The sequence below is a fragment of the Xenopus laevis genome, chromosome 3S (assembly GCF_017654675.1).
Source record: "Xenopus laevis strain J_2021 chromosome 3S, Xenopus_laevis_v10.1, whole genome shotgun sequence".
NCBI classification, from domain to species: domain Eukaryota; kingdom Metazoa; phylum Chordata; class Amphibia; order Anura; family Pipidae; genus Xenopus; species Xenopus laevis.
The window spans coordinates 124,957,400-124,971,644 of NC_054376.1; the positions used below are offsets into that span (position 1 = coordinate 124,957,400).

Sequence of the window (14,245 nt, forward strand, 5' to 3'; positions counted from 1 at the left end):
CATCTAGTTGAGTTTATTATTCCTTTTGAACAATAGCCATAGAAACAAAGTTAAGAGGTTTTACTCATTAGATGCATTTTTCGCATTTGAGAGGAGAGATGAACAGCCTCCTGTACATTATTGCTGATAACCCAAATTATGATCTGGGCACATGCAGTGTTTCCCCACTTCTGGGCATAGTTTTCTAACTCTGTGTATTGGTTGGAGATGGGTTCTGTGACATTCTTATATTGCTCTGCATTTGTTACACATGGAGTCAAGTTATTCATTACATAACGCAGAAGGGAAAGCAGCTTCTCATAATCATTCTCTGATAGTCCAAGTGTTTTAGCAAAGTTGCTGTAGAATATCACGGTTTCATTGTAGACTGTATGCACCACCATGGCTGCAGCTTTCAGCTCATGTATGTTGTTGGGAAAGCCATAATGAGAAACTTCATCAAAGCAATCATCTTGAATCTCTTCTTTTGGTTGTAAATGATCAAGAACCATGAGTATTTCATTGTCAATATGTTCCCCTTTTTTATCAAGCCATTGACATTCTGGAGAACTAGCGCTCGATGGCCGCACCTGCTGGAGAATGGCCAGTACCACAAATAATTTTGTCAGCTGGAATTTAGCTGGTGCCATTGTTATGGCTGATGATCGTTTTACAGCCAGTCCTGTTTGGTGTTGTTGGGTCTCAGCTTGTGCCATGATGACTGTTGTCGGTGAAATAATTGCCTTTGCCACTAGATCAATTTTCGCTTTGCTCATGGCTGGTACCATTGTTGCAGTAATCGGTTGAGTCCTAGCCAATATTTGCAATATGCAGGAATCAATGATCCACAGTGTTGACTTGGTCACGCTCTCCCAGCAGAATGCAACCATTCACCAATGGCTTGTCCCTCTTGGCAGTTCTTTCTTCAAATCTGAGGCCTTCACTGAGTAGAGTGTATTCTCCAGTGTAGCACAAGCAAAGTAGAAGACACAGCTGATAATTGCACTTTTATAGAGAAAAGAAAGAAACTAAGCCCACAGCTGAGAACCTCCCACCAGGACTGGAACTAGTGGTAGGCACAAGAGGCACCTGCCTAGGGCACAATGAAACATGGGGCCTCTCCTCTCTGGCAATCTCCCCCACCCTGCATTGGGGGGGAGCGCACATGCACATGTGAGTACGGAGGGGAGCGCACCTGCACAACCAACCACGGAGGGGGGGCACGTGCACACACGAGCACAGAGGGGAGCACACTTCCACAGAGGAGCATGGTCTGGCTATCGATTAGCCACTTTGTGTGCTGTCAGTCTCAGTCTCACTATCGGTCTCCATCTAACAATCAGTTGGAGAGGTGCGCACGTGCGCACAGAGAGGAGCGAACGTGCGTACGGAGGGGAGCGCACATGCACACGGAGGGGAGCACACCCGAGCACTGAGGGGGGAGCATGTGCACACGAGAGCACGGAGGGGAGTGCATGTGCACACAAGCACACAGGGAGGGGAGTGCACAAGAGCATGCGAGCACATAGGGGAACGCACATGCGCACCTGAGCAAGGACGGGAGTGTGCCTGCACACACAAGCACGAACGGGAGCCCACGTGCACAATTAGTCTGAGGGGAGTGCACGTGCTCACCCAAACACGAAGGGGTGAGCACAGACGAGCATGGAGGGGAATGCTCATGCGCACTGTCGGTCTAGCTATTGATTAGCCACTTTGTGCTCTATTGGTCTCCATCTCACTATTGGTCTCACTCCGTGCTAGGGTCTGGCTATCGATTAGCCACTTTGTGTGCTATCGGTCTCCGTCTCACTATCGGTCTCCATCTCACAATCGGTCTGAGGGGTGCGCACCTGAGCACGGCAGGGAGTGCAGGTGTGCACCCGAGCACAGAGGGGAGCACACGTGCGCACCTGAACATGGTGGTGAGTGAACGTGCGCACTATCAGTCTGGCTATCGATTAGTCACTTTGTGCGCTATCGGTCTCCGACTCACTATTGTCCGAGGGGAGCGCACGTGCGCATCCGAGCAGAGAGGGGTGCATGGAGGGGAGAGCATGTGCACACAAGAGCATGGAGGGAAGCCGACGAGAGCATGCGAACACGGAGGGGAGCGCACGTGCGATCCTGAGCATGGAGGGGAGAACACGTGCACACCCGAGCAAGGAGGTGAATGCACGTGCACACAGAAAGGAGCACATGTGCGCACGGTGGTGAGCACATGTGCGCAGCCGAGCATGGAGGGGAGTGCACGTGCGCACTGGCTATCGATTAGCCACTTTGTGCGCTATCTTTCTCTGTCTCAATATCGGTCTCCATCTCACAATTGGTTGGAGGGGAGTGCACATGCGCACCCGAGCACGGAGGGGAGCACATATGCACACGAGAGCACGGACCGGAGCGAACGTGAGCATGTGATGCTAGTGTGTGCACATGCTCTTCCCTCTGTGCTAGGGTGCGCATGTGCACTCCCTTCCATGATCAGGTGCGCACCCCTCCGTGCTCCCCTCCGTGCGCATGTGTGCTCCCCTACGTGCGCTCTCGTTAGTGCTCGGTTGCGCAGGCGCACTCCAGTCTTTACTCAGGTGCCTGGAGTTGATTGCACATGTGCAGGCGAGCATGGAGGGGAGTGCATGTGTGCAGGCGAGCATGGAGGGGAGCACATGTGCGCACGAAGGGGAGCACACGTGCGCACCTCAACATGGAGTGAGACCGATAGTACTAGGGTGCACACGTACGCTCCCCTCCGTTTGCGTGTGCGATCCCATCCATGCTTGAGTGCGCACGTGTCCTCCCCTCCGTGCACACGTGTGCTCTCCTCCGTGTGCACGTGCACTCCCCTCCATGCTTGTCTGCACACGTGTGCTCACACACTCTGTGCTCATCTGAGCACATATGCTCTCCTCCATGTTCGGGTGCGCACGTGCGCTCCCATCTGTGCTAGGGTGCGCTCCCATCCATGCTAGGGTGCACACCTGTGCTCCCATCTATGCTAGGGTGCGCACGTGTGGTCCTGTCCGTGCTCGGATGCGCACGTGCGCTCCCCTCCATGCACACATGTGCTCCCCTCCGTGCTAGAGTGTGCACGTGCACTTCCGTTTGTGCTTGGGTGCCCAGGCGTGCTCCAGTCCTTACTCAGGTGCATGGAGGCGATCACACGTGTGCAGGCGAGCAGAGGGGGGAGTGTACGTGTGCTCCCTAGCACAAAGCGGAGCACATGTGCGCACTCTAGCATGGAGTGAGACCGATGGTGAGACGGAGACTGATAGAGAACAAAGTGGCTAATCGATAGCCAGACCGATAGCACATGCCCTCCCTTCAATGCTGTGCTCCACTCTGTGGGCACCCCTTCGTGTTCAGGCACGTTTGCTCCCCTCCATGCTCTCCTGTGCACATGCTCTCCCCTCAGTGCTTGGGTGCGTACCACTCTGTGCTAGGGTGCACATGTGTCCTCCCCTCCATGCGCACATGCACTCCCCTCAGTGTTTGGGTGCGCACGTGCGCTCCTAACCGTGCTCGGATGCGCCACTCCATGCTCGTATGTGCACCTCCATGCTCGTATGTGCACATGCTCTTCCCTCCGTGCTAGGGTGCGCATGTGCACACCCTCCATGATCAGGTGCACACCCCTCCGTGCTCCCCTCCGTGCACACGTGTGCTCCCCTCCATGCGCACGTGTGCTCCCCTCAGTGTTTGGGTGCGCACCACTCTGTGCTAGGGTGCACATGTGTCTTCCCCTCCATGCGCACATGCACTCCCCTCAGTGTTTGGGTGCGCACGTGTGCTCCTAACCGTGCTCGGATGCGCCACTCCATGCTCGTATGTGCACCTCCATGCTCGTATGTGCACATGCTCTTCCCTCCGTGCTAGGGTGCGCATGTGCACACCCTCCATGATCAGGTGCACACCCCTCCGTGCGCACGTGTGCTCCCCTCCGTGCTAGGGTGCGCACGTGCGCTCTCGTTAATGTTCGGGTGCGCACTCCAGTCCTTACTCAGGTGCGGGAAGTTGATTGCACGTGTGCAGGCGAGCATATAGGAGAGTGCATGTGTGCAGACGAGCATGGAGGGGAGCACATGTGCGCATCCTAGCATGGAGTGAGACCGATAGTGCTAGGGCGCACGCTCCCCTCCGTGGAGGGTTGCGCACCTGAGCAAGGAGGGGTGCGCACCCAAGCATGGAGGGGAGCTCACGTGTGCAGATAGTGAGATGGAGACCGATAGTGCACACGTTCACTCCCCTCCATGCTCATCTGCGATCCACTCTGTGTGCACCCATTTGTGTTCAGGTGCACACGTGCGCTGTCCTCAGACTGTTTGTGCACATGCGTTCCCATGCTCGTCTGCAACATGTTCTCTCCCCTCCATGCTTGGGTGTGCACCCCTCCATGCTCATCTGCACACGTTCTCTATCCTTCGTGCTCGGGTGCGCGCGCATGCTCCCCTCCGTGCTCGGGTGCGAATGTGTCCGCCCCTGCTTGCTCGGGTGCGCACCCCTCCGTGATCGGTGCGCACGTGTGCTCCACTCCGTGCTCCAGTGCACACCCCTCCATGCTCGGGGACGCACCCCTCCGTGCTCGGGTGCGCACGTGTGAGCACACATGCGCAGGCCAGCATGGAGGGGTGGGCACCCGAGCGCGAGGGGATTTGGTGGATTCTGTTAATTTATACAAATCAAAAAAGAATCACAGACATTCAGGTTCCCTTTCTACAGAAATAATTATGAGTTTATTATTCCTTTTGAATAATAGCCATAGAAACAAAGTTAAGAGGTTTTACTCATTAGAAGCATTTTTCGCATTTGAGAGGAGAGATGAACAGCCTCCTGTACATTATTGCTGATAAGCCAAATTATGATCTGGGCACATGCAGTGTTTCCCCACTTCTGGACATAGTTTTCTAACTCTGTGTATTGGTTGGAGATGGGTTCTGTGACATTCTTATATTGCTCTGCATTTGTTACACATGGAGTCAAGTTATTCATTACATAACGCAGAAGGGAAAGCAGCTTCTCATAATCTTTCTTTGATAGTCCAAGTGTTTTAGCAAAGTTGCTGTAGAATATCACGGTTTCATTGTAGACTGTATGCACCACCATGGCTGCAGCTTTCAGCTCATGTATGTTGTTGGGAAAGCCATAATGAGGAACTTCATCAAAGCAATCATCTTGGATCACTTCTTTTGGTTGTAACTGATCAAGAACCATGAGTATTTCATTGTCAATATGTTCCCCTTTTTTATCAAGCCATTGACATTCTGGAGAACTAGAGTTTGATGGCCGCACCTGCTGGAGAATGACCAGTACAACAAATAATTTTGTCAGCTGGAATTTAGCTGGTGCCATTGTTATGGCTGATGATCGTTTTACAGCCAGTCCTGTTTGGTGTTGTTGGGTCTCAGCTTGTGCCATGATGACTGTTGTCGGTGAAATAATTGACTTTGCGACTAGATCAATTTTCGCTTTGCTCATGGCTGGTACCATTGTTGCAGTAATCGGTGGAGTCCTAGCCAATATTTGCAATATGCAGGAATCAATGAGCCACAGTTTTGACTTGGTCACGCTCTCCCAGCAGAATGCAACCGTTCACCAATGGCTTGTCCCTCTTGGCAGTTCTTTCTTCAAATCTGAGGCCTTCACTGAGTAGAGTGTATTCTCCAGTGTAGAACAAGCAAAGTAGAAGACACAGCTGATAATTGCACTTTTATAGAGAAAAGAAAGAAACTAAGCCCACAGCTGAGTCCAGGACTGGAACTAGTGGTAGGCACAAGAGGCACCTGCCTAGGGCACAATGAAACATGGGGCCTCTCCCCTCTGGCAATCTCCCCTACCCTGCATTGGGGGGGAGTGCACATGCACATGTGAGTACGGAGGGGAGCGCACCTGCACAACCAACCACGGAGGGGGGGGGCACGTGCACACACGAGCACAGAGGGGAGCACACTTCCACAGACGAGCATGGTCTGGCTATCGATTAGCCACTTTGTGTGCTGTCAGTCTCCGTCTCACTATCGGTCTCCATCTAACAATCAGTTGGAGAGGTGCGCACGTGCGCACAGAGAGGAGCGAACGTGCGTACGGAGGGGAGCGCACATGCACACGGAGGGGAGCACACCCGAGCACTGAGGGGGGAGCATGTGCACACGAGAGCACGGAGGGGAGTGCATGTGCACACAAGCACACAGGGAGGGGAGTGCACAAGAGCATGCGAGCACATAGGGGAACGCACATGCGCACCCGAGCAAGGACGGGAGTGTGCCTGCACACACAAGCACGAACGGGAGCCCACTTGCACAATTAGTCTGAGGGGAGTGCACGTGCTCACCCAAACACGAAGGGGTGAGCACAGACGAGCATGGAGGGGAATGCTCATGCGCACTGTCGGTCTGGCTATTGATTAGCCACTTTGTGCTCTATCGGTCTCCATCTCACTATTGGTCTCACTCCGTGCTAGGGTGCGCACGTGCTCCCCCTTGTGCTAGGGTGTGCACGTGCACTCCTGTTCATGCTCGGGTGTGCAGGCATGCTCCCGTCCTTACTCAGGTGCGTGGAGGCGATCACACGTGTGGAAACTAGCATGGAGGGGAGTGCACGATCGCTCCCCTCCTTGCTCGCCTGCACACAAGCACTCCCCTCCGTGCTCGGGTGTGCACCCCACCGTGCTCGGGCTATCGATTAGCCACTTTGTATGCTATCGGTCTCCGTCTCACTATCGGTCTCCATCTCACAATCGGTCTGAGGGGTGTGCACCCGAGCACGGCAGGGAGTGCAGGTGCGCACCCGAGCACAGAGGGGAGCGCATGTGCACACCCGAGCACGGAAGGGAGCACACGTGCGCACCTGAACATGGTGATGAGTGAACGTGCGCACTATCAGTCTGGCTATCGATTAGTCACTTTGTGCGCTATCGGTCTCCGACTCAGTATTGTCCGAGGGGAGCGCACGTGCGCACCCGAGCAGAGAGGGGTGCATGGAGGGGAGAGCATGTGCACACAAGAGCGTGTGTGCTCCCCTCCGTGCTCGGGTGCGAATGTGTCCTCCCCTGCTTGCTCGGGTGCGCACCCCTCCGTGCTCGGTGCGCACATGTGCTCCACTCCGTGCTCCAGTGCACACCCCTCCGTGCTCGGGTGCGCACGTGGAGGCACACATGCGCAGGCCGGCATGGAGGGGTGCGCACCCGAGCGCGAGGGGATTTGGTGGATTCTGTTAATTTATACAAATCAAAAAAGAATCACAGACGTTCAGGTTCTCTTTCTCCAGAAATAATTATGTTGGCTTTGAAAAAGCCAACATCTTGATCTACAAGTTCAGCTCATTCTTATTCTTATTATTATGTTGGCTTTGAAAAAGCCAACATCTTGATCTACTAGTTCAGCTCGTTCTTATTATGTTGGCTTTGAAAAAGCCAACATCTTGATCTACTAGTTCAGCTCGTTCTTATTCTTATTATTATTAGCGCCCCCCGGTTTTCTAAACGCTACTCCTCCTACAGTTTTAGGGGTACAAGCGCCAAACTTTCCACACCTATTCGCCTTATAGCAAAGTACGTTGCTTGTGCTTTAGTAAGCGATCCCACCCACTGCGCCCGTGCGGTGGACCATCGAAGACGCCTTTTTTCGTATTGACTTTGACAGGGAAAATCTTCAAATCGCTGCCGCTCGTACAGTTTTGAAGCTACACTCCCCAAACTTGGACCGCATATTGTTGGTGCCACCCCGAATAAAAATATGTATTTTTGGGGGGCACCCCAAAGTGGGCGGAGCTACCAACAGCCAATGAAATTTTAGCAATTTTCTAAACGCTACTCCTCCCAGAGTTTTAGGAGTACAATTATGAAACTTTGCACACTTGTTGGGCTCATACCCGAATAGGTTGCTTGTGCTCTGTTAAGCAATCCCACCCTCCGTGGCCCTGTGGCGGCCCCCCAAAGACCCCATTTTTTCCCATAGACTTTCATTGGCAAATTTGAAACTTTTGCCACTCGTACAGCATTAAAGTTACACTCACCAAACTTGGGTCACTTAGTCATGGGGTCAACCTGAAAAGTTCTGTCACATTTTGGGGACTCCAAAAAGTGGGCGGAGCAACAAACAGCCAATCAGATTTTCCCTATTGACTTCAATGAGAAAATGTCAAACACTGTCATTCCCACAGTGTTAAAGCCAGAGACCCCAAACTTGGCACCATGGGTCACTGGGGTTAAAATTTGGAAAAGTGGGCAGAGTCTACCACAGCCAATCAAATATTAGCCATTTGTTTCAATGGGAAAAGTTAAAACTGTCGCCGCTCTTAGATTGTTCATGGGAGGGTCCTCAAACTTGGCACAGTTGGTCACTGGAGGACCAGGATCAAAATCTGGAAAAGTGGGTGGAGCCAAAAACAACCAATCAGATTTCTTTGATTGATTTAAATGGGAAAAATTAAAATTGCTGCCATTTGCACGTTATTGATGTCATGGACCTCGAATATCACAAATGTGGTCACTGGGTGTTTGCACTTCAAAGTTAGGAAAAGTGGGTGGAGCCACCAACAACCAATCAAATGTCATTCATTGATTTTCAAGAGAAAAACATAAAACTGCTGCCATTTTTACAGGTTTAATGTCATGATTCCGAAACCTTAAAGTGTTAGTCACTTGGTGACTCTGGTTCAGAATTAGGAAAAAAAGGGGGCGGGCAACAACAGCCAATCGAACTTCAGCCATTGACCTTAATGAAAAACGCCAAATTGCTGCTATTATTATGGCGTCCATGCCAAGTGTCCCAAACTCAGCACAATTACTCACTGGGTGACTGTGGTAAAAATTGTGGGCGGAGCCAATAACAGCCAATCAGATTTTACCTATTGACTTCAATGTAAAAGTTTCAAATACTACCATTCTCACAGTTTTAAAGCCAGAGGCCCCAAACTTGGTACAGACCATGACTGGGTGACTGGGGTTAAAATTCGGAAAACTGGGTGGAGCTTAAAACAGCCAATCAAATGTTACCTATTGCTAATCAATGTCAATATATAAGTTGCTGCCATTCTTTCACAGTTAATGGCAGGGACATCAAACTTGGCACAGTCGGTCACAGGGGGACTGGGATTCAAATTTTAAAAGTGGGTGGAGCCAAAAACAGCCAATCAGGTTTTTTGGATTGATTTTAATGGTACAATTTGATCTGCTTCAATTTTCACCGTTTTAAACCAGATTCTACCAACTTTGTGTACTCTCTATGCACCAGGGGTGACTGGCCCCAACACCTCTTGCGTTTCAAAGCCAACATCTTGTGGTTTCTTCAGAAACGACACCATCTAGTTCTTATTATTAGTAGTAGTGATGGGCGAATTTGAAATTTTTTTTTGAAAAAAAATTTTTTTGACGCCGGCGAATTTTTTCGGCGAATGTTCGCGGGCATTTCGCGAATTTATTCGCTGGACGCGAATCACGCAAATTCGCCGCTGGTACCATTGTTGCAGTAATCGGTGGAGTCCTAGCCAATATTTGCAATATGCAGGAATCAATGAGCCACAGTGTTGACTTGGTCACGCTCTCCCAGCAGAATGCAACCGTTCACCAATGGCTTGTCCCTCTTGGCAGTTCTTTCTTCAAATCTGAGGCCTTCACTGAGTAGAGTGTATTCTCCAGTGTAGCACAAGCAAAGTAGAAGACACAGCTGATAATTGCACTTTTATAGAGAAAAGAAAGAAACTAAGCCCACAGCTGAGTCCAGGACTGGAACTAGTGGTAGGCACAAGAGGCACCTGCCTAGGGCACAATGAAACATGGGGCCTCTCCTCTCTGGCAATCTCCCCCACCCTGCATTGGGGGGGAGCGCACATGCACATGTGAGTACGGAGGGGAGCGCACCTGCACAACTAACCACAGAGGGGGGGCACGTGCACACACGAGCACAGAGGGGAGCACACTTCCACAGAGGAGCATGGTCTGGCTATCGATTAGCCACTTTGTGTGCTGTCAGTCTCAGTCTCACTATCGGTCTCCATCTAACAATCAGTTGGAGAGGTGCGCACGTGCGCACAGAGAGGAGCGAACGTGCGTACGGAGGGGAGCGCACATGCACACGGAGGGGAGCACACCCGAGCACTGAGGGGGGAGCATGTGCACACGAGAGCACGGAGGGGAGTGCATGTGCACACAAGCACACAGGGAGGGGAGTGCACAAGAGCATGCGAGCACATAGGGGAACGCACATGCGCACCTGAGCAAGGACGGGAGTGTGCCTGCACACACAAGCACGAACGGGAGCCCACGTGCACAATTAGTCTGAGGGGAGTGCACGTGCTCACCCAAACACGAAGGGGTGAGCACAGACGAGCATGGAGGGGAATGCTCATGCGCACTGTCGGTCTGGCTATTGATTAGCCACTTTGTGCTCTATTGGTCTCCATCTCACTATTGGTCTCACTCCGTGTGCTATCGGTCTCCGTCTCACTATCGGTCTCCATCTCACAATCGGTCTGAGGGGTGCGCACCTGAGCACGGCAGGGAGTGCAGGTGCGCACCCGAGCACAGAGGGGAGCACACGTGCGCACCTGAACATGGTGGTGAGTGAACGTGCGCACTATCAGTCTGGCTATCGATTAGTCACTTTGTGCGCTATCGGTCTCCGACTCACTATTGTCCGAGGGGAGCGCACGTGCGCATCCGAGCAGAGAGGGGTGCATGGAGGGGAGAGCATGTGCACACAAGAGCATGGAGGGAAGCCGACGAGAGCATGCGAACACGGAGGGGAGCGCACGTGCGATCCTGAGCATGGAGGGGAGAACACGTGCACACCCGAGCAAGGAGGTGAATGCACGTGCACACAGAAAGGAGCACATGTGCGCACGGTGGTGAGCACATGTGCGCAGCCGAGCATGGAGGGGAGTGCACGTGCGCACTGGCTATCGATTAGCCACTTTGTGCGCTATCTTTCTCCGTCTCAATATCGGTCTCCATCTCACAATTGGTCGGAGGGGAGTGCACATGCGCACCCGAGCACGGAGGGGAGCACATATGCACACGAGAGCACGGACCGGAGCGAACGTGAGCATGTGATGCTAGTGTGTGCACATGCTCTTCCCTCTGTGCTAGGGTGCGCATGTGCACTCCCTTCCATGATCAGGTGCGCACCCCTCCGTGCTCCCCTCCGTGCGCATGTGTGCTCCCCTACGTGCGCTCTCGTTAGTGCTCGGTTGCGCAGGCGCACTCCAGTCTTTACTCAGGTGCCTGGAGTTGATTGCACATGTGCAGGCGAGCATGGAGGGGAGTGCATGTGTGCAGGCGAGCATGGAGGGGAGCACATGTGCGCACGAAGGGGAGCACACGTGCGCACCTCAACATGGAGTGAGACCGATAGTACTAGGGTGCACACGTACGCTCCCCTCCGTTTGCGTGTGCGATCCCATCCATGCTTGAGTGCGCACGTGTCCTCCCCTCCGTGCACACGTGTGCTCTCCTCCGTGTGCACGTGCACTCCCCTCCATGCTTGTCTGCACACGTGTGCTCACACACTCTGTGCTCATCTGAGCACATATGCTCTCCTCCATGTTCGGGTGCGCACGTGCGCTCCCATCTGTGCTAGGGTGCGCTCCCATCCATGCTAGGGTGCACACCTGTGCTCCCATCTATGCTAGGGTGCGCACGTGTGGTCCTGTCCGTGCTCGGATGCGCACGTGCGCTCCCCTCCATGCACACATGTGCTCCCCTCCGTGCTAGAGTGTGCACGTGCACTTCCGTTTGTGCTTGGGTGCCCAGGCGTGCTCCAGTCCTTACTCAGGTGCATGGAGGCGATCACATGTGTGCAGGCGAGCAGAGGGGGGAGTGTACGTGTGCTCCCTAGCACAAAGCGGAGCACATGTGCGCACTCTAGCATGGAGTGAGACCGATGGTGAGACGGAGACTGATAGAGAACAAAGTGGCTAATCGATAGCCAGACCGATAGCACATGCCCTCCCTTCAATGCTGTGCTCCACTCTGTGGGCACCCCTTCATGTTCAGGCACGTTTGCTCCCCTCCATGCTCTCCTGTGCACATGCTCTCCCCTCAGTGTTTGGGTGCGTACCACTCTGTGCTAGGGTGCACATGTGTCCTCCCCTCCATGCGCACATGCACTCCCCTCAGTGTTTGGGTGCGCACGTGCGCTCCTAACCGTGCTCGGATGCGCCACTCCATGCTCGTATGTGCACCTCCATGCTCGTATGTGCACATGCTCTTCCCTCCGTGCTAGGGTGCGCATGTGCACACCCTCCATGATCAGTTGCACACCCCTCCGTGCTCCCCTCCGTGCACACGTGTGCTCCCCTCCATGCGCACGTGTGCTCCCCTCAGTGTTTGGGTGCGCACCACTCTGTGCTAGGGTGCACATGTGTCTTCCCCTCCATGCGCACATGCACTCCCCTCAGTGTTTGGGTGCGCACGTGTGCTCCTAACCGTGCTCGGATGCGCCACTCCATGCTCGTATGTGCACCTCCATGCTCGTATGTGCACATGCTCTTCCCTCCGTGCTAGGGTGCGCATGTGCACACCCTCCATGATCAGGTGCACACCCCTCCGTGCTCCCCTCCGTGCGCACGTGTGCTCCCCTCCGTGCGCACGTGTGCTCCTCTCCGTGCTAGGGTGCGCACATGCGCTCTCGTTAGTGTTCGGGTGCGCAGGCGCACTCCAGTCCTTACTCAGGTGCGTGGAGTTGATATAGGAGAGTGCATGTGTGCAGGGGAGCATGGAGGGGAGCACATGTGCGCATCCTAGCATGGAGTGAGACCGATAGTGCTAGGGCGCACGCTCCCCTCCGTGGAGGGTTGCGCACCTGTGCAAGGAGGGGTGCACACCCAAGCATGGAGGGGAGCTCACATGTGCAGATAGTGCACACGTTCACTCCCCTCCATGCTCGTCTGCGCTCCACTCTGTGTGCACCCATTTGTGTTCAGGTGCACACGTGCGCTGTTCTCAGACCGTTTGTGCACATGCGTTCCCATGCTCGTCTGCAACATGTTCTCTCCCCTCCGTGCTTGGGTGTGCACCCCTCCATGCTCATCTGCACACGTTCTCTATCCTTCGTGCTTGGGTGCGCGCATGTGCTCCCCTCCGTGCTCGGGTGCGAATGTGTCCTCCCCTGCTTGCTCGGGGACGCACCCCTCCGTGCTCGGGTGCGCACGTGTGAGCACACATGCGCAGGCCAGCATGGAGGGGTGCGCACCCGAGCGCGAGGGGATTTGGTGGATTCTGTTAATTTATACAAATCAAAAAAGAATCACAGACATTCAGGTTCTCTTTCTACAGAAATAATTATGAGTTTATTATTCCTTTTGAACAATAGCCATAGAAATAAAGTTAAGAGGTTTTACTCATTAGAAGCATTTTTCGCATTTGAGAGGAGAGATGAACAGCCTCCTGTACATTATTGCTGATAATCCAAATTATGATCTGGGCACATGCAGTGTTTCCCCACTTCTGGGCATAGTTTTCTAATTCTGTGTATTGGTTGGATGTGCGTTCTGTGACATCCTTATATTGCTCTGCATTTGTTACACATGGAGTCAAGTTATTCATTACATAACGCAGAAGGGAAAGCAGCTTCTCATAATCTTTCTTTGATAGTCCAAGTGTTTTAGCAAAGTTGCTGTAGAATATCACGGTTTCATTGTAGACTGTATGCACCACCATGGCTGCAGCTTTCAGCTCATGTATGTTGTTGGGAAAGCCATAATGATGAACTTCATCAAAGCAATCATCTTGAATCTTTTCTTTTGGTTGTAAATGATCAAGTACAATGAGTATTTCATTGTCAATATGTTCCCCTTTTTTATCAAGCCATTGACATTCTGGAGACCTAGAGTTCGATGGCCGCACCTGCTGGAGAATGACCAGTACAACAAATAATTTTGTCAGCTGGAATTTAGCTGGTGCCATTGTTACGGCTGATGATCGTTTTACAGCCAGTCCTGTTTGGTGTTGTTGGGTCTCAGCTTGTGCCATGATGACTGTTGTCGGTGAAATAATTGACTTTGCGACTAGATCAATTTTCGCTTTGCTCATGGCTGGTACCATTGTTGCAGTAATCGGTGGAGTCCTAGCCAATATTTGCAATATGCAGGAATCAATGAGCCACAGTGTTGACTTGGTCACGCTCTCCCAGCAGAATGCAACCGTTCACCAATGGCTTGTCCCTCTTGGCAGTTCTTTCTTCAAATCTGAGGCCTTCACTGAGTAGAGTGTATTCTCCAGTGTAGAACAAGCAAAGTAGAAGACACAGCTGATATTTGCACTTTTATAGAGAAAAGA

General features: G+C 52.7%; 3 protein-coding genes across 3 annotated transcripts; all 3 read right to left on the reverse strand.

Moving 5' to 3' along the window:
- LOC121402080 lies at positions 1 to 804 on the reverse strand. Its single transcript, XM_041587809.1, has one exon. The coding sequence runs from the start codon at positions 765 to 767 to the stop codon at positions 51 to 53; it is 717 nt and encodes a 238-aa protein (XP_041443743.1). The 5' UTR covers positions 768 to 804; the 3' UTR covers positions 1 to 50.
- Positions 805 to 4,694: 3,890 nt separating this feature from the next.
- On the reverse strand, positions 4,695 to 5,676 carry LOC121402081. The gene has a single exon (XM_041587810.1). It carries the CDS (start codon positions 5,458 to 5,460, stop codon positions 4,744 to 4,746), a length of 717 nt encoding a protein of 238 aa, XP_041443744.1. The 5' UTR covers positions 5,461 to 5,676; the 3' UTR covers positions 4,695 to 4,743.
- Positions 5,677 to 12,849: 7,173 nt separating this feature from the next.
- On the reverse strand, positions 12,850 to 14,011 carry LOC121402282. Its single transcript, XM_041588903.1, has one exon. The coding sequence runs from the start codon at positions 14,009 to 14,011 to the stop codon at positions 13,295 to 13,297; it is 717 nt and encodes a 238-aa protein (XP_041444837.1). The 3' UTR covers positions 12,850 to 13,294.
- Positions 14,012 to 14,245: the final 234 nt, after the last annotated feature.

Bases quoted from the DNA above. Each gene is read 5' to 3' on its own strand.
- LOC121402081 (XM_041587810.1), bottom strand. From the start codon at position 5,460: ATGGTACCAGCCATGAGCAAAGCGAAAATTGATCTAGTCGCAAAGTCA.
- LOC121402282 (XM_041588903.1), bottom strand. From the start codon at position 14,011: ATGGTACCAGCCATGAGCAAAGCGAAAATTGATCTAGTCGCAAAGTCA.
- LOC121402080 (XM_041587809.1), bottom strand. From the start codon at position 767: ATGGTACCAGCCATGAGCAAAGCGAAAATTGATCTAGTGGCAAAGGCA.